Source organism: Capricornis sumatraensis, chromosome 15 (genome assembly GCF_032405125.1).
Source record: "Capricornis sumatraensis isolate serow.1 chromosome 15, serow.2, whole genome shotgun sequence".
Taxonomy (NCBI): domain Eukaryota; kingdom Metazoa; phylum Chordata; class Mammalia; order Artiodactyla; family Bovidae; genus Capricornis; species Capricornis sumatraensis.
The window spans coordinates 33,189,043-33,215,666 of record NC_091083.1 but is presented as its reverse complement, the minus strand read 5'-3'; the positions used below and the strand labels follow the sequence as shown (position 1 = coordinate 33,215,666).

General features: G+C 40.2%; 1 protein-coding gene across 1 annotated transcript in view; it reads left to right on the top strand.

Annotated features, from left to right (window-relative positions):
• The window catches only part of ITGA8 (integrin subunit alpha 8), a 195,973-nt gene that overhangs the window by 128,794 nt on the left and 40,555 nt on the right, over positions 1-26,624 (top strand). The window contains exons 24-25 of the mRNA XM_068986916.1: positions 11,331-11,436; positions 13,914-14,072. Coding sequence (XP_068843017.1) covers positions 11,331-11,436; positions 13,914-14,072 — 265 coding nt within the window. The remainder of the gene's footprint in view (positions 1-11,330; positions 11,437-13,913; positions 14,073-26,624) is intronic.

The following is a 26,624-nucleotide window of genomic DNA, read 5'->3' as shown; positions in this document are numbered from 1 at the left end:
CCCATTCCTCATCCCCACACCTCATCCCTCCCAATCCTGGCCCCTGGCATCCATCAGTGTACCCTGCAACTCTATGAATTTGACTACTCCAGGTACCTTGTGTAAGTGGAATCAAAAAGTATTTGTCTGCACCTACTGTATGTTGGAATGCATTTTAAGGTTAACTGAAAACATTCCCTACAGACAGCTTGAACCTTTCTTTTTTTCCCCCGTGCTGTATAGTAGGTTTTCATTAGTTATCTACTTTATATGTATCTTCAAGTACACTCATGGCAGAATGTCAGAAAGGTATATGTTTAGAGGTGGAATTTCAGCATCAGAGAGTACATACTATTTAACTCTACTGAGAATACCAAATTGTTTTCCAAAGTAGTTCTACCAGATTACAGCCCTGAAAGAAGTGGATTGACATTTCCATTGCTCCTCATTAACTAGCTTTCAGAGTGACCTAGTTTCACGTTTTGAGCCAATCTGATAGATAGGAAATAGTATTCAATTGAAGGTTTAATTGGCTATTCCTTGATTTCTAAATGAGATTAAGCAGCTTTTTTATGTTTGCTTGCTTTTTAATGTTTGTTAACTTTTATTCTTCCTATCAGGCAATTTCTGTGACCTATTTCTATTAACAGACTTGACTTTTTATTAGTTCATAGGTGTTCTTTCATATTCTAGAGTTGAGACACTATTTCTTTATTAGTTACACATACTGCAAATGTCTTTTTACAGTCTATGGGGTTTGCAATATTTTTTAAGTCAAGTTTATTTAAATATACATTATATAAAGTAAAACTCACCCTTTTTTTAGGTATCTAGTTTGAAGAGTTATGGCACCACAAGAGCATTCACTATAAAACAGTTCCAAAACCCCAAATAGTATCTTCATGTACTCTTTTGGCAATCCTTCCCACACTCCCAGGCTCTGACAACCTTGATCTATTTTCTGTGACTCTGTTTCTAGAAAGTCATATAAATATACTCATATAGAATGTAACCTTTTGAGACTGACTTCTTTCACTTAGCATAATGCATTTGAAAAAATATTCCATGTTTTTACATGTATCAATATTTTGGGTTTTTTTTTTTTTTTTTAAAGAAAAACAATGTTGTGCAGTTCTTTCTCTGAGAGGTATTCCACTCTCTGGACTTCCCTTACATTGCTCATCCATTCACCAGTTGGTGAACATTTGGGTTGTTTCCTGTTTGGGGCTATTAATACTAAGTCTGCCATAGGCATTCACATATGGGTCTTGGGACACTTGTTTTCTCAAATGGCAGTACTGACTCATACGGCAAGTATGTGTTTAGCTTTATAGAAACTACTGAACTGTTTTTCAAAGTGGCTGTACCATTTCTATTTTGCATTCCCACCAGCAAAGCACAGAAGTTCTAGCTGGTCTGTATGGTTGCCAGAGTGTGCTTGAGATTGGTTTATTTGTTTTTAGCCATTTTGGTGTGTCAATGAGAAGTATCTCACTGAGGCTTTAATTAATATTTTCTTATGACTAATGATACTGAGCATCTTTTCACTGGTTATTTGCCATCCATATCCCCCTTGTTTTGTAAAGAGTCTTTTAAAATTTTCACCCATTTACCCATTTATTACTGAGCTTTCTTTCCTACTGTCAAGTTGTAAAAGTTCCTTACACATCATGGATACAAAATCACTTATCAGAGCAGTTCCCTACAAATACTCTCTCCCAGTTCATGGTCTGGCTTGTCACTTTCTAACAGTGATGTTCAAAGAGCAAACATTTTACATTTTGATGAAATCCAACTTTTAAACATTTTACAGTTTGTGGTCTTTGTGTCCTGTGTAAATCTGTGCTTTATCCAAAGTCACAAGATTTTCTCCTCTGTTTTCTTCTACAAGTTTCATAGTTTTACATTTTGGTCTATGATTCCTTCTAAGCTAATTTTTATATCTGGAGTGAGGTTAGGGCTAAGGTTCATTTTTGCATGCAAATATCCACTTGTTGTGCCATTTGTTCAAGACTATCCTTTCCCCCATTGAATTACTTGGCACCTTTGTTGAACAAAAGCTTCCCTGGTAGCTCAGCTGGTAAAGAATCTGCCTGCATTGCAGGCAGACCCCTTTTTAATTCCTTGGTCAGGAAGATCCGCTGGAGAAGGGCTCGGCTACCCACTCCAGTATTCTTGGACTTCCCTGGTGACTCAGACAGTAAAGAATCTGCCTGCAATGTGGAAGATCTGGGTTTGATCCCTGAGTTGGGAAGATCCCCTGGAGAATATTCTGGCCTGGAGAATCCCATGGACAGAGGAGCCTGGCAGGCCACAATCCATAGGATCACAGAGTCAGACATTACTGAGCGACTTTCACTTTCTTTGTTAAACAATCTGTTGTCCACCTGAGAGTCTTTGTACCTCCTGTTCTGTCTCATGGAGCTATGTGTATACATAGACAACACATCTCGAAATGCAGTAGTGTATTCTGAGATCTTGGTGAACTCACTAAACAATTTAGAAGCATTTTGTTTGACGATTTCCTAGGATTTTCTACAGAATTATCATATGACCTGCGAATAAAGACAATTTTATTTCTTCTTTTCTAACCTGTATGTTCAAAAGTTTAACCAGATACAAAATTAGAAAGCAGAGATCACCCTTGCCTCTGACATGAACTGCAGATTTGGGTGGTTCCCATCCACCCACAGGTTCAATAATTCACTTAGAAGGACGCACCAAACTCTGACAGCTATTATACTCATGGGAACAGTTTATCACAGGGAGAAGATGCAGATTACAATCAGCCAGGGGCCAAAAGTGCATAGTTGAAGTTGGGGGAAGTACCAAACACAGGGCTTATATTATTCTCGTCTGCAGAGGCAGGATGGGTTACTTTCCTGGTATTGATGTGTAACAGTATGCTGTAACCAGAGAAACTCACTCAGGCCTGTATTCAGTTGTGGGTGTTTTGGAGGACAGTGCTCCATAAGATAGGCATGATTGACTGACTGACCAGTTACATTTTTTGGTAAATAGTTTTATTTATTTATTTGTAGCTTCCCTGATGGCTCAGAGGTTAAAGCGTCTGCCCGCAATGCGGGAGACCCTGGTTCGATCCCTGGGTCGAGAAGATCCCCTGGAGAATGAAATGGCAACCCACTCCAGTATTCTTGCCTGGAGAATTCCATGGACAGAGAAGCCTGGCGGGCTACAGTCTATGGGGTCGCAAAGAGTCGGACACGACTGAGCGACTTCACTTCACTTCACTTCACTTCATAATTGCTTTGCACTGTTGTGTCAGTTGCTGCTGTGAAGCAAAGTGAATCAGCCATATGTATACATTTATTTCCTCCTTTTGGAATTTCCTTCCCATTTAGGTCATCACAGAGCACTGAGTAGACTGAGTTCCCTGTGCTACATAGTAGATTCTCCTTAGTTTTCTATTTATACATAGTAGTGTGGATTATACATGCTATATTAATTGGTTATGCATACTTAATTGATCTCAGTGTCCAGGATGACTGAGATGATGTGATCGAGCCTCCCGTCATGAATTACTCTGTTGGTCTTCCTGATGTGAGCAACTCCAAAAATTATCTTTAGACTCTCCAGTGTGACCTCCCCACCCCCACCCCTGCCCCCCGCCCCCCATGCTCCCGCCAAAGGCAAAGATATTCCTTCTCTCAGGCATAAAATTTTGAGAGCTTATCTCTCAGAAGTTGAGGGCAAAGACCAGACCTCTTTGTGGCAAGGTTAAACCATTTGCTATGTTCTGTTCAGTGCAGTCTTTCAGTCTTATCTGACTCTTTGCAACCCCACGGACGGCAGCATGCCAGGCTTCCCTTTCCTTCACCATCTCCCAGAGCTTGCTCAAAGTCATGTCCATTGAGTCGGTGATGCCATCCAACCATCTCATCCTCTGTCATCCACTTCCCCTCCTGCCTTCAATCTTTCCCAGCATCAGGGTCTTTTCCAATTAGTCAGCTCTTCACATCATGTGGCCAAAGTATTGGAGCTTCAGCTACAGTATCAGTCGCTTCAGTGAATATTCAGAACTGATTTCCTTTAGGATTGACTGGTTTGACCTCCTTGCAGTCTAAGGGACTCTCAAGAGTCTTCTCCAACACCACAGTTCAAAAGCATCAATTCTTCGGCTCTCATCCTTCTTTATGGTCCAACTCTCACATCCATACATGACCACTGGAAAAACCATAGCTTTGACTCTATGGACCTTTGTCAGCAAACTGATGTCTCTTGTCTCTGCTTTTTAATACACTGTCTAGGTTTGTCATAGCTTTTCTGCCAAGGAGCAAGCATCTTTTAATTTCCTGGCTGCAGCCACCATCCACAGTGATTTTGGAGCCCGAGAAAATAAAGTCTGTCATTGTTTCCATTGCTTTTCCGTTGTTTCCCCATCTATTTGCCATGAAGTGATAGGACCAGGTGCCATGAACTTCATTTTTTGAATGTTGGGTTTTAAGCCAGCCTTTTCACTCTCCTCTTTCACCTTCAAGAGGTGCTTTAGTTTGCTATGTAGTTACGCCTTCTCTTTCTTCTTCTTCTCTTACTGCCAGTGCAAAACTAGTAGAAGGGGTAAAAATAAAATGTAAACCTGTGCCTTGTTGAGAGACCCTGATTTGATCTTAAGGAGAAAATATTCAGTCTTTTACCATTAGGTCTGATGTTAGCTGCAGAGTTTTTATTGATGCCTTTATTCGGTTGAGAATGTTCCCTTCTTCCTCGTTGTCTTAACAGTTTCTGACATGAATGTGTATTCCGTTTTGTCAAATATGTTTTCTGTGTCTATGAAGAGGAAGTCTGGGGAAGTACCAAACACAGGGCTTCTATTATTCTTGTCTGCAGAAGCAGGATAAGTTTAATGATTTCTCCCTTTTTGCCCACTCAAGTGGTGACTTGGTTAATTTTTGTTTCTGAATTTTAAACCAAAGCTGCACTCTGAGCAAGAAGCACACTTAAGCATGATAATTCTCTTTTTTATATATTGTGAGATTTAACTTGCTAAAATTTTGATAGTGATGTTTGCATACATGTTCATGGGAAATATTGATCTGTTGTTTTCTTTTCATCCAATTTTTGTTCTGATTTTGGTGTTAGGAGGATGCTAGCTCCTTAAAATGAGATGGAAGTATTCACTCATCTTTTCTTTTTTCTGAAAAACTGTGTGTAGACTTGGCATTATTTCTAACTTAAGTATATAGGAAGATTCACCAGTGAAATCATCTGAGACTGGAGTTTTGGGCCTTTTTTTTTTTTTTTTTTCAGGAGATTTGCTTCTGTAGGAAGGTTTTTTAACAATTCCATTTCATCCTTAGATATAAGGCTATTCATATTATCTATTTCTACTTTAGTGAATTTTGGTAGTATTTCAAGAAATTTGTCTTTCATTCATCTAAGTTGTTACACATTTTGACATAATTTTCTCTCATTGTCCTTTAAGTGTCTGTAGGACCTCTAATAGTGTCCCTTCATTATTTCTAATATTGGCAATTTGTAACCCCTATTCCCTATATTTTTCTCTTATCAGTCTCACTAGTGTTTGGTGATCTTTTCAAAGAACTAGGTTTTTTTTTGTTTGTTTCATTGATTTTTCTTTCTTTCCTTTTTATTCATTTATTTTGCTTTTGTTTTTGTTTTCTGTTCCATTGGTTTCTACTTTTGTGATTATTTTTTTCATTCTGTTCATTTTAAGCTGGATTTTCTCTTCTTTTTCTAGTTCCTTTATGTAAAATTAAACACTTTCTTCAAGTTTTTCTTGCATAAGCATTTAGTGCTATAAATTTTCCTCTAAAACTATTAGCAGCATACCAAAATTTTGATATGTTGAATGTTCATTATAACTCAGCTCAAAATGTTTATCAGTTTTCTTTGTAATTTCTTTTTTAACTCATGAGATGACTCATGGGAAGTGACTTGTTTGATTTAGAGATATTTGGAACTAGTCTAGATGTTTCATTTTTGTGCATTTCTAATTTAATTCTGCTGTCCCTCTCTTGATGAGATAAACACTATATAAAAAAATTAGAGACAAAAAGCACAAGCATTATTTTTACCATCTTATTTTTATATCTTTTTACAGCTAGTATATATGAAATTTTATCTCTTTAAGCTTAGCTTATCTTTGTTTTGCTAACCAAAAATAAATTTAAACTGTTTCTCAATTCCAAAATTCATTTTAGTCCAAGTAAGCTAAGTGCTTCATTTAACTGGATATCCCTGGTGGCTCAGATGGTAAAGTGTCCGCCTGCAACGTGGAAGACCCAGGTTCAATCCCTGGGTCAGGAAGACCCCCTGGAGAAGGAAATGGCAACCCACTCCAGTACACTTGCCTGGAAAATCCTATGGACAGAGAAGCCTGCTAGGTTACTGTCCAAGGAGTCACAAAGAGTTGGACACGACTGAGTGACTTCACTTTTTTATTCTCACATATCCATTTAAAGAGATTAATATTTTAAATTATATTTCTGCCATCATTTATGACTCCAGGGTTTTTAATTTTAAAAGGAAGTAAACTTTCTATTTGCTTTAGCAATGATCAAAACAGGTAATTAAAATTTGGTTTCTCATGTATATGCAGTTATTTCATTGCTAGATTAATATCCAACAATTGACCACAGTTTGTTTTCTAAGATAGTGTTAAAGTTTTCTGAAACCATTTTTCTAAGTAAAGCTCTTTCCTCCAAATAGTTGGCAATAATATTTGTTCCAGTGTTTAATTTTTCAAGGAGCAAATAGCTAATGTGTTGAAAATCTCATGTTCAGTCTTTAGGAAAATCTAATTTTCTTTTTGGCCAATGGTGTTTATTCCAATGTATTTTAATTATCAATTTTTTTAAATTTTACTGTCATTTTTATAATTTGAAGAATAAACCCAAATGGATTTATTTCTTCAAATGGAAAAAAAAAATGTATTGAGAATTGTCCCATTTGTTTCAAAGCCAGATAATGTCAACACTGTCTTTAAGCAGATTTACATGTCATTTGTTGGTACAAAGGATTAATTCAGCATACAACTACAAAGAAGTAAACTGGCTATAAGACCAACATGCACAGTATTAAGCTCACGAAGAGTAATTCAATCATGTCCTTGATAAACAACAAGGTCCTAGTGTATAGCACAGGAGATTATGTTCAATATCCTGCAATAAGCTATGATGGAAAAATATGAAAAACATGTATATTACAATATATATGTTGCTATTGTTCAGTTGCTAAGTCATGTCTGACTCTTTGTGACCCTATGAACTGTAGCTCGCCAGGCCCCTCCGTCCTCCAATATCTCCTGAAGTTTGCCCAGATTCATGTCCATTGAGTCAGTGATGCTATCTAACCATCTCATCCTCTGCCACTCCCTTCTTCTTTTGCCTTCAAACTATCCCAGCATCAGGGTCTTTTCCAGTGAGTCAGCTCGTCACATCATGTGGCCAAAGTACTGGAGCTTCAGCTTTAGCATCAGTCCTCCCAATGAATATTCAGGGTTGATTTCCTTTAGAAGTGACTGGTTTGATCTTGTAGTCCAAGGAATTCTCAAGAGTCTTCTGCAGCACCACAGTTAAAAAGCACGCATCTTTTAATATCATGGCTGCAGTCACCATCCACAGTGATTTTGGAGCACAAGAAAATACAATCTGTCACTTCTTCCAATTTTTCCCATTCTCTTTGCCACAGTAGTAGATATAGTGGTCATCTGAATTAAATTCACCCATTCCTGTCCATTTTAGTTCACCGATGCATAAGATGTCAGTGTTCAATCTTCTGCTTGACTGTGTCCAATTTACTTTGATTCATGGACCTAATATTCCAGGTTCCTATGCAATATTGTTCTTTACAGCATTGCACTTTACTTTCACCACCAGACACATCTGCAACTGAGAGGCATTTCTGCTTTAGCCCCAGGCTCTTGGTTCTTTCTGGAGCTATTAGTAATTGCCCTCCAATCATCCCTAGTAGCGTACTGGACACCTTCTGATCTAGGGGGCTCATCTTTCAGCATCATATCTTTTTGTCATTTCATCCCTTCCATGGGGTTCTCCAACAAGAATACTGGAGTGATTTGCCATTCCCTCCTCCAGTGAACCACATTTTGTCAGAGCTGTTCACTATGAGCCATCCATCTTGGGTGGCCCTGCACAGCATGCCTTATAGCTTCTTTGAGTTACACAAGCCCGTTTGCCATGCCAAGGCTGTGATATCCATGAAGGGGGCAATATATATACATACACACATATATGTATAACTGAATCACTATCCTGTACACCAGAAACTGACACAATATTGTGAATCAACTATACTTAGATTTTTAAAAATTCTTAAAAGAAAAATTGTATCGCTGACATATTAATCAGGATTGAGTGGGTTTATGTTAAGAGAGACTGCAATCATGAGTAACCGTGGTCTACATAGGGCTGTTCCATACAATAAAGGATAATCTTTGTTATTTGGGACTAATGGGGGTGGGAAATGGGATTATGAAAATAGGGCTTACTACCAAATCATCAGATCTGAACTCCCTGATAACATACAGACTTTAACTTATCAAAGGTAGAATTCCTTACCTCCTCTTACATCCCCTCCTCATGTCCAGTGTTACCGCTGAGTACCACAGTCTTATTACCAAGGGGTCTCCGTGGAATAACACTCTCAGAATGTGAGGACCATTCAGGAAGGGTTGTTCGATCACTGTACTGGCTGTACATCCTAGGCTAGGTAATTGCTCATATTCTTTTTTTTTTTTTCTTCCTCACTTGCTACCTTCTTAACAACTTTGAAAACCATAAACAATGTTTCATGTATTTCGTTGGGAATCTTTAAGGAGCTATTCTTTGTCCTTGGTTTCCATAGATTTGAAAGGGTCTTAGAATGTAGATAACTTGATTTTTGTGAGACATAGGTTTTTAATTTTTCCCGTGCCCTCTGATAGATTGTATATTTCTTTATAGATTTCTATTTGATTTTGCTACACAAATGGACCAGGAAGTTTCTTTAAGTTGTATTTACTAAAACCACTGCCACTTAATGGCCCCTGTAGTGTACAGTATATTGGAAATACAGTGAGTGAATAGTGCTTAGTGAATCTGAGCTCTCGTCTTCACCTGCAAGCAACTCCCTACTTTTCTGGACATCAGTTCTTCTTTCATTGAGGGGATTTGAGCACATTGTCTTCACAGTACCTGTCAAGGTCTATATTTATGACTCTCTGGTCCAAGGAAATTTATGACCAGTCCTATAGGATTGATGAACACAGGAACAAAACTTTTCAGAGAAAATGGGCTCAGCTTCTATTCCATATTTTTTTTTCTTGATGCCAAAATAAATAAAAAGTTTCCCTAGAGCCTCACAGTGGATGTAGATCTTTTAGAATCAACTGTTGCTAAACTGAGAGCTGAGTGAAAATGTGGGTGGGGAGGTTGTCAAGATCCCTTGGGAATGGGAGCCCAAGCTCTCTGGGCAGTCCTTTGATGAAAGCATCCTGCCGTCTTCTCTCCTCTTCTCCTCACTGAGTCTCCTATGCAATCGACACTTGGTTTAATCAAATCCAGTCAGAAAGGGGAGTGTGGCATAATACAATCTGATCTATAAGCATAAAATATTAAGGCATCAGCCCAGGAGGCTGTGCTCTGCACTTTTTATTTAATAGTGGTATGTGAAGGGTGAATGCAAAGGGCTTTACAGTTTAGAAAAAATTTTGTGGGTAGTCAGCTTAAAAAATATACTTGTCCCACCAACCCCTAGAAGACAATGCAGGATAATTGACTTTGACCAACAAGCAGTTGACATATTTTCCAATCATTTGTGGTATAGAGCCCAGAGTTTTATCATAATTTTCCAGATAAAGGAATGGAGACAAATAGAAATTAAACTATTTGCGCTGCAGTCAGAATTTAACCCAATATATTTTGCTTTCTGCTTTAGAAATATATTACCCAAAGAAGAGAAAAGATAATGTTTGAAGTTACTAAAGGCTGTGCTAATTACTGGGTATTCTTAGAAGGGCATTTAAGACTTCAATTGCCAAAAGAGATATTTTCTATTGAAGTTAGCTGAAGGTCTAAGAATTCTTTGAAAGATACCTTTTACCTAAAAACTGCTAGAAAGCATTGTTTGGGGGGAATTATTATTTTTAAGATTATAAAACAATAACAATTCGGTTTACAATCAGCTTTTTCTATGGAATAACGCTACGTGCTGTATTTCATTCCTACAGTGCTCACTTTCTAGGTGTCAACTGCAGGGAAAACTACCTGCATATCCGATTAATAGGGCTTCCCAGGTGGCACTTGTAGTAAAGAACCCGCCTGCAGACGTAGCAGACATAAGAGACATGGGTTCAATCTCTGGGTCAGGAAAATCCCCTGGAGGAGGGCATGGCAACCCTCTCTAGTATTCTTGCCTGGAGAATCCCATGGACAGAATAGCCTGGCTAATATGCTACTTACACGATTCCACCACTTAACTCTCCTTCTCTCTCTGTCTCATGCTTCAGTAATATATAAAATAACTCTAGAACTTGATCAGGCTTTATGTTGGCTCTGGGCCTGGCCTTATAAGAGGTATGGCTGCATTCATGGAAAGCTAAAGAAATCTAAGAAGGAGAAATATACAAGTGGCCACGTTTCTACTCTGAGGTAGAAACAGTATTTTGTTACAACTGGACATTTCACATAGCGCACAGAATTCTAGATTTTTTTATCCACAAAAATGTCCCATTTCTTGATATGACTTAAAGCATGGATTATAGATCGTGTATACACACACTTATACTTACACAGGATCTATGGATAGATGTGTGTTTATGTATATTGTATTATGTATCTGTGTATTATGTGATATTATCCATCTCAGTTCAGGAATGTGCTCTGCTCTGCCCCCTAGTGCTTAAGAGAGATGCTATAAAATAAGTCGATCTGAGTTCCAGACCAGTTAATTAAGAGATGCTTCAGACCCTTGAAGGCTTCCCTGGTGGCTCAGACAGTTAAGAATCTGCCAGCAATGCAGGAGACTGGGGTTTGATCCCTGGGTTGGGAAGATCCCCTGGAGAAGGGAATGGCAACCCACTCCAGATATTCTTGCCTGAAGAAGCCCATGGACAGAGGGGCTTGGTGGGCTACAGTCCATGGGGTCACACAGAGTCGGACACGACTGAGTGACTAACACTCTCACTCAGACCCTTACCTACTCCTTTAGTGATTCTGCTAAACAAAAACTTTCAATACTTTTTCCTTGTGGATGATGTCTGTTCAAATAAATTGGCAGTCACTCTTTGCTGCTGCTGTTAATGTACTCCACACAAGTAAGACATTGTTTAAACGTGCCAGCACCAGCGACTGACATCACATTCCATGTTTCAGAGTGTCCCACCCTCCGCAGATCGTCCTGCCCATTCAGAACTGGGAACCAGAAGAGGAGCCTCACAAGGAGGAGGGAGTTGGACCACTGGTGGAACATATTTATGAGGTAGTCGTTGTCTCTGTTGAAGCTGTGTTCAGGGTTTGTTCTTATGCTCTTTGCTAATAAACTTTTCACAGTGTTTTAAAAGATACCAATCCAAGATCCAGCCTAGATTTGTGCTGTTTGGCTCTCATGTTGCAGTGGGTGGTGGGAGGGTGTTCTACTAAATAACCACTGGCTTTTTACTGGCAAGAGCCATTATACAGTGAGAAGCATTTTATCTTGTTCCTGTTCCTGTTCTTTTTGTTGTTGTTCAGTTGCTCAGTCGTGTTCAACTCTTTGTGACCCCATGGACTGCAGCATGCCAGGCTTCCCTGTCCTTTACTATCTCCCAGAGTTTGCTCAAACTCATGTCCATCGAGTCAATGATGCCATCCAATCATCTCCTCCTCTGTCGCCCCCTTCTCCTGCCCTGAGTCTTTCTAGTGTTCCAGTCTTTTCCCATGAGTCAGCTCTTAGCATCAAGTGGCCCAGGTTCTTTATTTCCTCTCTTTTGCTGTTTGGACAGCCTAAGTCTAGAAGTGACACACTCCCTAGACTTTAGTTCATTTCTTCCTACACCTTTACCTATTTTTAAAACCCATCCATCTTTTAAATTAAAAGTCACCAACCAGAAGGTACTAGACAAAACCATATGGATTATCTGCCATTTTATATTCCCCAAATGGGTGTATAGCATGGGTGGAGGTTTGACAGATAAGAATAATTTTACTGTTCATTCGACTAACCTCAATCAGATATGTATGTTATTCTGAGATTTGAAATAGTCCATTTATTTTTCAGAAGCAAACCAGCAGCTTGTGATAAAGACCTGTTGATCTGTGTCCACTTCAAGTGTCAAAGTGTTCCTAGAGAGGAGCTTTGTTGACACATTATCCGAAACATTAAATTTTTTTTTTTTTACAGTTAGAAACCTAGATATAGTAAATGGTTAGTTTAGTAGTTCTTTTTTTTCTTAACAAAGTGTTGGGCTGGCCAAAACGTTCGTGTGAAAAACCCAAATGAACATTTTGGCCAACCCAGTACATACTGCCAGTGGAGAAGTTATTCCTGTTCATCTTCACAGGGCCAGCAAAACAATGTTCCGAGCCATTTTCTATTTGAGGTTCCTTCTTGGTTAATGCCCCCAATCTCTTTCTTGTGTCATGCATGCCGCTGACCTAATAATTCTGGCTATATCGTTCATCTTAAGCTACAAAGGACTTGAGTAGCATTCTCTAAGAATAATAGTTAAAGCCAATGCAGAGCTGATGAGATGTTTACATAGATGAGAAAGAAGCATCAACTCCTGCGTAGTGTCAACACGAAAGCCTCCCATCTGCCCAGCCTGTGGTCCAGAATCAGACACCCTGTCCAAAGCTGGATCAAGTCTTTGGCTTAAGCTCTCCTGATAACAAAAGGATAATGCAGTCCCAAGGCCATTCTGATCAAGAACCTCACTGGGAAAAAAAATTCTGTCAAGTAATTTATTAAACCTTGTGTGCACTAGTCTCTCCTTAGAATGGTGAAACTTTAAAGTTTGAAAACATTCAAACGCAATCATTCTCAGGGCAACCCTGCTTCTTATCTGAGCAACAATGGATCATAAAATTTAAGGGTAATACCCAGTAGTGCCAAAAGCAATCACTGAACATTGCTTACAGGCTAGTTTCATGTCTCAAAATATACTTTTATCAATGGATGGCATGTTGCTTTGATAATGTGAATGAAATGAGCCACCTAATAAGCAAAACCAATTATAAATTATTTTATGGATCATTATAATTGTCAGAACTGTGAAAAAAGAAAAGGGCAAAAGGTCCTAGCTAACTTTGAAGTGAATTTTCAAAACCACAGTAAATTTAAATCCACTTAGTGGTGTTCCCAGGCTGTTTTGTGTCCCGCAAGTACAGGATTCTTGTGTTCAAAGACTTCATCTCTTTATGCAACGTGGCCTTTCTTTCCTTGAGATTCACTGATTAAAACAGAAGGAGCTCAGCTTTGAAATGCGCACTTGAAGTGAACTGTGGTGAGCCTGGGCCATCTCTGGTATTTGATGGATAGCCATTTTTCCAGGGGGTAAGGGAAAGTGCGTCACATATGGTTACAATCGACAAGTCAGTAGTCAGGAAAGAGGCCAATTTCAATGTAAGGAAAGAATAACCAAGTTTAGAAAGCAGATAATTAAAGTGAAGTTTCTCTCGCTGTGATTAGATTAACATAAACGTAAGGGAAATGGCACAGTTATCAGACATGGTGAAGGTGGCCTTTGCAAAGGAATTCTGCACTGAGAGCTCCACAGACTGAATTGTCTTCTCTAAGCATCAGCCCATCTTGCTTCCAGGATTCCTCTTGCTTAAGAGACTCTTCCTATTGTCACAGTCCTAGTGCAGATGACTTAAAGCCAAATCCATGCTTTTTTAGAATGGGTTCTGAGTTTATGGAGTTTGACTTCAACTTACTGCCTTGTGCTGACCGTTTCGTGACATGTTCCCTGCTTGTAGCTGCACAATATTGGACCAAGCACCATCAGTGACACCCTACTGGAGGTGGGCTGGCCCTTCTCTGCCCGGGACGAATTTCTCCTCTACATTTTTCATATTCAAACTCTGGGACCTCTGCGATGTCAAACAAATCCTGGTATCAACCCACAAGATATAAAGGTAAGGAGTCTGCTCTAATCAGCAACTTTGTTTATTTTTCATAGTAAGGAGAAAATAACAGTGGCTAATTAAAAAAAAAAAAAGTGAAATAATTTAGTGACTTCAGTGAAAATTGATCAGATCTTTGTTTTTAGTTTTACAGTTAAAATGCCAGACCTGGGACTTCCCTGGTGATCCAGTGGTTAAGACTCCATGCTTCCAATACAGGGGATGTGGGTTCAATCGCTAGTTGGGGAACTAAGATCCCACAAGCTATGTGGCCAAGAAAATATTAAAAATAAAATAAGAAAAGCCAGACCTAACTTAAAGTATCACTCCTAGAAAACATCAGTTTCTCCTGGTTTTATAGCTCATGGCAACCTGTCATTCATTTAGCCTCTTTCAGTGCATTAACTTTTACATATGGTTTGACTAGCAGTACAACCCAAGCCAAATCAGAAATCGAATCCTTGTCATGTTTCGGAGAATGTGTCTAAAATGCTGTTTTAAAGTCCTTTTTGGTATATTGCCAAAAGGCATAAGAATCTTGGCCAAAACGGGGTTTTCCAGATGTTTCCAATAGCAAGTGGTAAAATGTGATTATTTGCCAAAGGCCATCTCAATGCCCTTGAGAACCCCCAGCCTGGAGTTTTCAGGACCCCAGCTTTCAGAGGTGCCTAGGGCAGGGCTTCTCAAACTGTGAGCATATTGGAATCACCTGGAGGTCTCTATAAATAAAACACGGGGTCTGTCTGGGGTGGGGTCTGAGAGTCTGCCTCCCAGCAGACCCCCACTCAATCACCTTGTGAGTCACTCTTTAATCAGAAACTCAAGGTTTCACAGAGCTGCTTCTGTCCAGATTAAGACCCAAATCTGGCTTTGGGGTCCTTCTAGAAAGGAAAGAAATTAATGAGTGTAAGCCCTTGAAAATGTCACATTTGAATGAAAAAAAAAAAATTCTTGTTAATGTGATGTTGTCCTCAAAAGAAGACTCCATTGAAAAGTCAACACTCTCAGTACTGGCAGGGACAGAGTATCTCCATAATCAAGCAGGCAGAGGCAGACTTGGGGAAATACTAATTCAGCCATCCTGGGTGCAGGTCCGCCTCTGTTCTCAGCCAGTGGCACTGGGGCACTGACGCTATGAAAGGATTTTTTCTTCAAGCCAACATGCCTTCTATTCAGAAAGAGGAAGACTAAAAGGAGGTCCAGTATTCATGGATTTATGGGGCATCAAGACTTCTTCCTTCTTTTGGGGGAAATAATAAGGCCACTTGTCTTCCACAAAATGATGTAAAATACATCCTCCTTGGCATCCTTCACCCCTGCCCCACTTCCTCTCTCTTCACTCTTCACTGAGATCATTTAACATCTTCAAGGACAGTAGCTTATTATAAAATAGTATCTTCAAATGTTAATGGATAACACCCAAGTAATTAAGATGCTCACATCTCCTGTTCTGGAAAAGGAAATGGCAACCCACTCCAGTGTTCTTGTCTGGAGAATCCCAGGGACAGGGGAGCCTGGTGGGCTGCCGTCTATGGGGTCACACAGAGTTCGACACGATTGAAGTGACTTAGCAGCAGCAGCATCTCCTGTTCTCAGCTACCTTAGACCCCATTTTAGTCAGCTTCTTGGAGCAAGTGGTTATGCAGATGTTTTCTAACTCCCTTTGAGTGTCCTGCTTTGTTTGTGTCTGATACTATTTATATACATTTGTATATATTATGTAACTTGTTTAATACCCCACAAGAAACTGGCCCAGGCATGCCCATGAGTGTCCAGGAGTCTCTGGCAGAGGCGTGGGTCAGCAAGGGCGTGCTTCAGGGTCTAAGGCACTGACTGCAGCAGTGCCTGGGTGCGAGGGTGGGAGTGTGAAGTCGTTCAGTCATGTCTGACTCTTTGTGACCCCATGGACTGTAGCCCAACAGGCTCCTCCACCCATGGGATTCTCCAGGCAAGAATACTGGAGTGGGTTGCCATTTCCAGGAGGTTGCCATTATCTTCATTATCTCCACCATGGTTTGGCCTCAGGTCAAGCAACAGGGAAGAAACAAAGCCTTGCTGATCAACAGAAAATTGGATTAAAGATTTACTGAACATGGCCCTGCCCATCAGAACAAGACCCAGTTTCCCCCTTAGTCAGTCTCTCCTATCAGGAAGCGTCCATAAACCTCTGATCCTTATCCATCAGAGGGCAGACAGAATAAAAACCGCAATCACAGAAAACTTACCAAACTGATCACATGGACCACAGCATTGCCTAGCTCAATGAAACTATGAGCCATGCCGTGTAGGGCCACCCAAGATGGATGGGTCATGGTGGAGAATTCTGACAAAATGTGGTCCACTGGAGAAAGGAATGGCAAACAGCTTCAGTATTCTTATCTTGAGAACCCCATGAACAGTATGAAAAGGCAAAAAGGTATGACACTGAAAGATGAACTCTCCAGGTCGGTAGGTGCCCAACATGCTACTGGAGATCAGTGGAGAAATAACTCCAGAAAGAATGAAGAGATGGAGCCAAAGCAAAAACAATACCCAGTTGTGGATTAGATGGGTGATGGAAGTAAAGTCTGATGCTGTAAAGAGCAATAGGAACCTGAAATGTTAGGTCCAGGCAAATTGGAAGTGGTCACATAGGAGATGGCAAGAGTGAACATTTTAGGAATCAGTGAACTAAAATGGACTGGAATGGGTGAATTTAACTCAGATGACCATTATATCTACTACTGTGGCAAGAATCCTTTAGAAGGAATGGAGTAGCTATCATAGTCAACAAAAGAGTACAAAATGCAGTACTTGGATGCAGTCTCAAAAATGACAGAATAATGTCAGTTCGTTTCCAAGAAAAACCATTCAAATTCAGAGTAATCCAAGTCTATTACCCAACCAGTAATGCTGAAGAAGTTGAAGTTGAATGGTTCTATGAAGACCTACAAGACCTTCTAGAACTAACACCGAAAAAAGATGTCCTCTTCATTATAAGGGACTGGAATGCAAAAGCAGGAAGTCAAGAGCTACCTGGAATAACAGGCAAATTTGACCTTGGAGTACAAAACAAAGCAGGTAAAAGGCTAACAGAGTTTTGCCAGGAGAACTCACTGGTCATAGCAAACACCTTTTTCCAACAACACAATAGAAGACTCTAAACATGGACATCACCAGATGGTCAATACTGAAATTAGACTGATTATATTCTTTGCAGCCAAAGATGGAGAAGCTCTATACAGTCAACAAAAACAAGACCAGGAGCTGACTGTGGCTCAGATCATGAACTCCGATTGCCAAATTCAGACTTAAATTGAAAAAAGTAGGGAAAACCACTAGACCATTCAGTTATGCCGTAAATCAAATCCCTTACAATTATACAGTGGAAGTGAGAAATAGATTCAAGGGGTTAGATCTGATAGACAGAGTGCCTGAAGAACTTTGGATGGAGGTTTGTGACACTACAGGAGACAGTGGTCAAGACCGTCCCCAAGGGAAGAAATGCAAAAAAGGCAAAGTGGCTGTCTGAGGAGGACTTACAAACAGCTGAGAAAGAAGAGAAGCTAAAGGCAAGGAGAAAAGGAGAGATATACCCATTTGAATGCAGAGTTCCAAAGAATAGCAAGGAGAGATAAGAAAGCCTTCCTCAGCAATAATGCAAAGAAAAGGAAAACAATAGAATGGGAAAGACTAGAGATCTTCTCAAGAAAATTAGAGATACCTAAGGAACTGAGTGAGTGAAGTCACTCAGTCATGTCCAACTCTTTGCAACCCCATGGACTGTAGCCTACCACGCTCCTCCATCCATGGGATTTTCGAGGCAAGAGTACTGGAGTGGATTGCCATTTCCTTGAAGAGGAACTAAAAAGCCTCTTGATGAAAGTGAGAGAGGAGAGTGAAAAAGTTGGCTTAAAGCTCAACATTCAGAAAACAAAGATCATGGCATCTGGTCCCATCACTTCATGGGAAATAGATGGGGAAACTGTGGAAACAGTGTCAGACTTTATTTTTCTGGGCTCCAAAATCACTGCAGATGGTGACTGCAGCCATGAAATGAAAAGATGCTTACTCCTTGGAAGGAAAGTTATGACCAACCTAGATAGCATATTCAAAAGCAGAGACATTACTTTGTCAACGAAGGTCCATCTAGTCAAGGCTATGGTTTTTCAGTGGTCATGTATGGATGTGAGAGTTGGACAGTGAAGAAAGCTGAGCGCCGAAGAATTGATGCTTTTGAAGTGTGGTGTTGAGAGTCCCTTGGACTGCAAGGAGATCCAACCAGTCTATTCTAAAGGAGATCAGTCCTGGGTGTTCTTTGGAAGGACTGATGCAGAAGCTGAAACTCCAGTACTTTGGCCACCTCATGCGAAGAGTTGACTCATTGGAAAAGACTCTGGTGCTGGGAGGGATTGGAGGCAGGAGCAGAAGGGGAGGACAGAGGATGAGATGGCTGGATGGCATCACCAACTCGATGGATGTGAGTCTGAGTGAACTCTGGTAGTTGGTGATGGACAGGGAGGCCTGGCGTGCTGCGATTCATGGGGTCTCAAAGAGTCGGACACGACTGAGCAACTGAACTGAACTGAACTGAACAAAAGCAGAAGATATTAAGAAGAGGTGGCAAGAATACACAGAAGAACTATACAAAAAAGATCATCATGACCCAGATAACCACGATGGTGTGATCACTCACCAAGAGCCAGACATCCTGGAATGCAAAGTCAAGTGGGCCTTAGGAAATGTCACTACAAACAAAGTTAGTGGAGGTGATGAAATTCCAGTGGAGCTATTTCAAATCCTAAAAGATGATGCTGTGAAAGTGCTGCATTCAATACGCAAACAAATCTGGAAAACTCAGGAGTGGCTACAGGACTGGAAAAGGTCAGTTTTCATTCCAATCCCAAAGAAAGCAATGCCAAAGAATGTTCAAATTACTGCACAATTGCACTCATCTCACACGCTAGCAAAGTAATTCTCAAAATTCTGCAAGCCAGGCTTCAACAGTATGTGAACTGTGAACTTCCAGATGTTCAAGCTGAATTTAGAAAAGGCAGAGGAACCAGAGATCAAATTGCCACCATCCACTGGATCATCGAAAAAACAAGAGAGTTCCAGAAAAATACCTACTTCTGCTTTATTGACTATGCCAAAGCCTTTGACTGTGTGGATTACAACAACTGTGGAAAATTCTGAAAGAGATGGCAATACCAGATCACCTGACTTGCCTCTTGAGAAATCTGTATGCAGGTCAGGAAGCAACAGTTAGAACCGGACATGGAAAACAGATTGATTCCAAATCAGGAAGGGAGTACATCAAGGCTGTATATTGTCACCCTGCTTATTTAACTTATATGCAGAGTATATCATGAGAAATGCCAGGCTGGATGAAGCACAAGCTGGAATCAAGATGCTGGGAGAAATATCAATAACCTCAGATACGCAGATGACACCACCCTTATGGCAGAAAGCCAAGAAGAACTAAAGAGCCGCTTGATGAAAGTGAAAGGGGAGTGAAAAAGTTGGCTTAACACTCAACATTCAGAAAACTAAGATCATGGCATCTGGTCCCATCACTTCATGGCAAATAGACGGGGAAAATGGAAACAGTGAGAGACTTTATTTTGGGGGGCTCCAAAATCACTACAGATGGTGACTGCAGCCATGAAATAAAAAGACACTTGCTCCTTGGAAGAAAAGCTATGATCAAATAGACAGCATATTAAAAAGCAGAGACATTGCTTTACCAACAAAGGTCCATCTAATCAAAGCTATGGTTTTTCCAGTAGTCATTTATGGATGTGAGAGTTGGGCTATAAACAAAGCTGAGTGCAGAAGAATTGATGCCTTTCAACTGTGGTGCTGGAGAAGACTCTTGAGAGTCCCTTGGACTGCAAGGAGATCCAACCAGTCCATTCTGAAGGAGATCAGTCCTGGGTGTTCATTGGAAGGACTGATGCTGAAGCTGAAACTCCAATCCTTTGGCCACCTGATGCGAAGAACCAACTCATAGGAAAAGACCCTGATGGTGGGAAAGATTGAAGGCGGAAGGAGAAGGGGATGACAGAAGATGAGATGGTTGGATGGCATCACCAACGCAATGGATATGAGTTTGAGCAGGCTCTGGGAGTTGGTGATGGACAGGGAAGCCTGGAGTGCTACAGTCCATGGGGTCGCAAAGAGTCGGACATGACTGAAAAACTGAACTGAATTGTGTTGGTTGTGAGTTATTTTTTCTTTGTTGCAATTTAATGATCATTTACACTGGCTGGAACTTTACCAATAGTAACTAGCCTTAAACTTTGACAGGTTGGTGCAAGCTGGGTGGGAGTATATCCCCATTACCTACATTCCCTGGTACCCAGTTATTCCTTAAAGTATAGATTTTGATTAAAAATCTTTCCAAGGCTAGTGCAAAATGCAGCTTAGTTATGCTCATTTTATAAAACTTTTTCTATAGAAACATAATACAAGATTTATTTAGAGATACTTTTCTGGTGGTCCAGTGGCTGAGACTGTTCTCCCAAAGCAGGGGGCCCAGGTTCGATCCCTGACCAAGAAACTAGATCCTGTGTGTGCAACTAAAAATTCTAATGCCACAATTAAAGATCCCATGTGCAGTAACTAAGATCTAGCTCAGCCAAATAAATAAATAAATATATATTTTTATAAAAACCATATCATTAAAAAATAAGATTTGATTACAATAGAAAGTATGACCATGATAAAATAACTAATTATAACAAGTCATGAGTTTTTGAAATTCTGAATTCATGGAAAACTTGAAATAGTATTACTTTCAGATCTCAAAGTACTTTTACCTATATTTAACAAGCATGACCCAAAGAGTCTAAATGACCTTTTATCAATAAATAGATTTTAAAACTTGATAATGACCATATTTTTTACATGAATAGCTATAAACAATTGAGAGTATTTGAAAATTACTTCCCTTTTAAGATAGTAAATAATTTCTTGGTGAAGTTACTATTAATTTACTTGGAAATTTCTTTCTGGGTAATGCAAAGCTAAACAGTCTACTTGCTGACTTAAATGTAAATTGGAAATTAGCAAATTATTTATTGTATTTGTTACCATCAAAAGAATAGGCTGGGCAAATTTTTAAGTCTAATATCAATTTCAGATTCTTGCAACAAAGCTAATTTGAAGGGTATTTTTAATTGGAGTACTGATAGTTTTATCTTAAACTAGCTAGTTTTTTTAACTTAGCTCTTTAACTGAGAAGTAGAGAGATGGTGGCTCTGTAATAATGAAAAGGGAGGCAGAAATATATTTGTATAGGCAAAATTAAATCATAGCATTATATCTTGTGGCTTCCCAGGTGGCTCAGTGGTAAAGCATCTGCCTGCAATACAGGAGACGCAGGTTGGATCCCTGGGTCTGGAAGATCCTCTGGAGGAGGAAATGGCAATGCACTCCAGTATTCTTGCCTGGGAAATGCCACGGACAGAGGAGCCCGATGGGCTAGTCCATAGGGTTGAAAAGAGTAGGATATAACTGAGCAACTGAGCACACACGTGCACATTAAATCTTCCCTACTGAGTGGACTAAGGTAAATTTCCTTACCATATGGTTCTATGATTCCTTTATGAGTAGAGTCATAGGAAGTGAGTGCCTCTTGAAACCTCTGCATCTGCAAGTCTTTTCTGAGAATGCTCCAGTCTCCACTGGATGAGCCACCAAAATGTCCCAACCATGGACCTGTCAGAGAAGAACTGTCTACTTTTTGAAGTTTCCTCCAGAGGATTTCCAAAGTTCCCCATCATTTTCCTCTCCAGACAGTCAGTTGATTTCCCTTCAGAAAAATCTCTTTCTCTTGTGTTCACATACAATTTTTTAGTCAGCTTCTCCTCCTGTATAATATATAAATATCTCATTTTTATTCATTTCCCTCCTTCACTGACTCCAACTCTCACATGTTCTAAGGAAATTGGCTTATGAATTAGAAACCATCAGATTTCCTTTGAAACATTTTCTAGGCCACTCACTTTAAGGAATCAGTGCCACCAACTCTAAAACTTTTGAAATTCCCCAGATGTCCTCTGCAGAATCTCCATAAGGCTTACTCTCATTAAATCTATCAGAATTTAATGTAATTAACACAATCTTTTTTTTTCTATTTAAAAAAATTACTCCTGGAGCAACCTCCCCAGCTTTATTTTTTATTGCAAATACTTAGTTGTATGCATCAAAGCCATATTGTGGATGAACTAGGTTTTCCAGTGGGCTGGCGCAATTTCCAAAGAGAAAGGTATTTGAAGTGCCAAACTTCTAGCCGAAAAGCTTCTGAAATACAACCTGTCTATAAATTGAATATGCATTCCAAATGCCACTGTGCTCACATAAGCCTCTAAGTCTGAATAGGCCTGACGGGATTCAGTTCTAACAGGAAGTATTACTGTCTGGTTATCCCATCAGTGACCTGAATGTCCACAGGGTTTGATGAACAAGACACTGACCATGCTGAAAAGCCACCACACTATTCATGTTCTCCTAAGACCTGTGACTGTATCAGGAGACACTGGGCACAACACCTCATTTGTTGCCCAAATACAGACCATCAACAACTAAGTTAGGGTTGGGGGAGATGGAGGATACAAGCAGAAGTCAGTGAAGTTTTTATAAAGTATCAGTACTTGCTTTATATTAGGCTTCGTGGGGATTCACTCAGTCTTCTCTGTGACCCTGTTCAAACATGTGAGTACAGGGGTGGATGGATGCCCCGGGGAGATGATGCAGTTCAGGAAAAGCTTGAGCGAGGTGCACAACCCCTGGTGGTGCACAGCTCAAGCAAGCGTGAAGTGTGGCACTTGGGGGGGTCACTGTCACCCCTGCTCTTACTCCTGCCTCCCAATGAAAAGGTTGCAGTCTTTGGTTTTCTGTTCCGCCCATGATGGCGCCACTCTATTTATCGGTCTTCTATAATCCCAGGGGCAGAAGCAGGTTCTGCCTGCTTCGGGCGGAAGCATCCATAAAGGTTCTGCCTCCAGGCTTCATGGTCCAGGGCAGGGACACAGGATTTGAATGTGGTGATTTCCCCATATTCTGCCATTTAAAGCATTTTGAAACAAACTGTCTGCAACACTCAGACCAATCCATTAAATCTAATTCGTTCCAGATCCTTCTTGGAATAGAATTTTGGAGTTGGATAAAGTATTTTTAAAATATTCTAAAGGCAGTAAAGTAATGATTTCAAACTACCAAATTTCTTATTTTGGTGGACTCTCTCCTGGGGTCAGTAAGGTCCTTCAGATAGGCTACAATCTCTCAATACAATGAAGCTAAGTAAGCAAACCTGATTAAGGAACCAAAGTTGCACAAAGAGACAAGGCCTATTTTTTTTTTTTTTAATTGGCAAGATTTCATCAGTAACAGCCAAGTATGAGATGCTGGGAGACAGGGCTACAGATTGTAAGAGTGTAGCCCGAGGAGGGAGATGCACAAGGTAGTCAGATCCAACCTGTGTTAAGATCTATTGAATCTTCTGGGGCTAAGTTCAGGAGAGGGAAATCCTGAGGTGAAAGTAATCTGACAGGGACTAGGCTAGGATAACCGACAGCAAGAGAAAAAGCCAAGGTGTAAAGAACTGTCCTCGGAGCTCTGGAAACCAGAAAGTTACAACTGAGAACTGATCTCTTGAACAAGACTGTTCCCACAGGAAGTCCAAATTACAACCAGATAGCGCAGACATGGAAAGCAGAAACAGAGAAACTGTTCGTCAGGGAGTATAGCCCGGCAAATTGTTCTTTTTTAAATCAGCGGGCCGCAGACAGTGGCTTGGCAAACTTGCATCAGTTTGTCTTATCCTTAAGAGAATTTTCTTCCTCATCACTGCCTCTGTTTACAGTACTTACTGCAGCTTGTTGATCAGAATGCGGGATACTTGTTACTTCCCAGGTCAGCAGCTCTCAGACCAAACTCTCTCTCCCTTTCTCCTTCCTCCTCCTTTTTTTCTTTCTTTCCTCCTCCCTCCCTCCTTTCTTTCTTTCTCTCTCTTTCTCTCACTCTCCTGTTCCCTCTGATACAGGAATTTCATCCACCTCTTACCTAAAACACTACCTGTAGTAGTCTTACAACATTACCATTTTTCAGCCACCAAAGACAATATACTTTCTGGGGTCTGTTTCTCTTTGCCTTATCGTCTCTTTAAGATGGTTTCCAAATTCTCATCTATAGTTCAAAATTGTTAAAATACATGTCCAGCAGCTAAGCTTCAAAATCACCAAGAGAGTGAATTGCTTCTTTCAGCTCTGCTTTGCTGTACTGTTCAGGAGGTTAAAAGACAACTGTGGCTTTTATTCTCTTCCAGCAAATCCTGAACATTTACGTCTTAAAGAAAATGACATGGTGGACTGACCCCCTGGACTCATCTCTGTGTCGATTTAATTACAGACACAGAGTCACATGAGGAAAAGCCAACTTGCCTTTTATGGATGAGAAATACCTGAAATCCAAAGACAAATGACAAACAGGCTGAAAAAATACTATGTGCTGTGTTTATTTGGATTCATGGAGCTTTTATCTAATGTCACCCAACTCTTTTCTTCCAGAGATGCATTTCCAACTATATTGCATGTTCCAGCCACACAGTATCCCTTTAATCCATAAATTTAAACCTATACCAGAGTGAAGAGTTTGTGATGATTTATGAAAATAGAAAACTCCTGTTGGGGTCAGAATCTGACTAACAGCTGGGGAGAGAACCCTATTTACTAACAATTGTTTCCTTATTACAGAAAGAAGTGATTTTCATGTTTGTTCTGAAGAAATATGTTAGTGTTTACCACTAGCTTCCCATAGCACATAGCGAACATTACCCTGAGCTTGAAAGTCTGCGTAACCTGGGTGCTAAGAGGCCAGCCTCCCTCAGCCCAAAGGATTTCAGCTTAAGGAAAAACTTGACCTGTAGATTTGTGATCCATGGTGAAACAGGCTAAAAAAGTTCATCTGGAAAATAGCCTTTAACTGTTGTTTACATTTCTTGGATAACTTCTACCTTGTTTTGGGGGTTGTATTTTTGTTTTGTCTTTTGAAATAATTTCTGGAATGCTATTTGAGAAAACTGGGTTGCGAGCCATTGGACTTTGATGATGGTACTTGAGAGCAGTGTTGCTCTATTTGTAAAACACTGTCACTAAGAGGAAGAAATACATTTCATCAACCCCTGTGGTGTGATACATTCATTCTGTATCTCAGAGCAAGTCCTGGGTTTTATGGAGAAACCACTTAGAAATATTTGTGAGTAATGGTACACCAGGGAGCACCACAATAGGATGTGTCCTAACTTTTTCTGAACACAAGCTGCATCCGTATAAACACAGAGGAAGTCGAAGGGTTTTCTTCTCTTTGGGCTGTTGTTTTACTACAGCTGTTATACTACAACTACCGCTGCTGCTACTACCACTAACAATAATAGTATTCTGAAAGTGTTAGTTGCTCAGTTGTGTCCAACTCTGCGACCCCATGGACTGTAGCCCACCAGGCTCCTCTAGTCCATGGAATTCTCCAGGCAAGGAGAATTCCCACTGAAGTGGGTTGCCATTCCCTTCTCTAGGGTATCTTTCCTGACCCACAGATCAAACCCAGGTCTCCTGCATTGCAGACAGATTCTTTATTGTCTGAGCCACCAGGGAAGCCCAAAAGTAGGCGATACCTTGAGAATTTAAAGAAAAAAAAAATTCACTAGTTCTTCTCAGCATCTCTGCTCTATACTTTGGTTACCTACAGGGTTAACATACCTTCCAGTGACCTATAAAAAGAAGAAACTGCACATGCTAAATCTCAAAAACTACACACATAGCACACACCACACATACACACACAAACACCTGAGCATATGATGGAAAACATATAAGGGAATCTTAAAGATTTCCACAATTCTGAATTTTCTGTCTAAGCTCAAGTTTTAATCTTACACTATAAAGCAGCGGTCCCCAACCTTTTTGGCAACAGGGTCCAGTTTAGTGGAAGATAATTCTTCCACAGACTAGGGTATGGGCTGATGATTTGGGGATAATTCAAGCATATTACATTTATTGTGGACTCTATTTCTATTATTATTACACCAGTTCCACCTCAGCCCATCAGGCATTAGATCCTGGAATTTGGAGAACCCTGCAAAGACTTCTCTACCAGATTCTCCATCACTGAGTATCCCTGAGCTAATGCATCACCCACCTGCCACTGTCCTGAAATATTGCAAAGTCCATATGGCTGACCCTCACGCTCACTCCCATGCATCCCATTAGCCCAGTGCTTTGAACATCTCCTCTACGTCCTTACCTCTGAAATATTCAGTTCAGCATCCAAGACTCTAATAAATCAGTCTCCTATTTTTTTATTTTTCTCACTTCCTTCCTCCACTAGTCCTTTTCTTCCTTGATACAAAAACTTCCTCTGAGTCAGTTAACCCACCCCACTCTCAAGACTGCCTTTGGCCATACTTTCTTTCCTGCCAAGCCTGGAATCTGTGAGTTGGTTACAACATCCTTTTATGAGCTCCCTTACATCACCTCCCTTGTCCTCTGTGCTTTCCAAGTCCCTGGCCTGACCATCTCCCTCCTG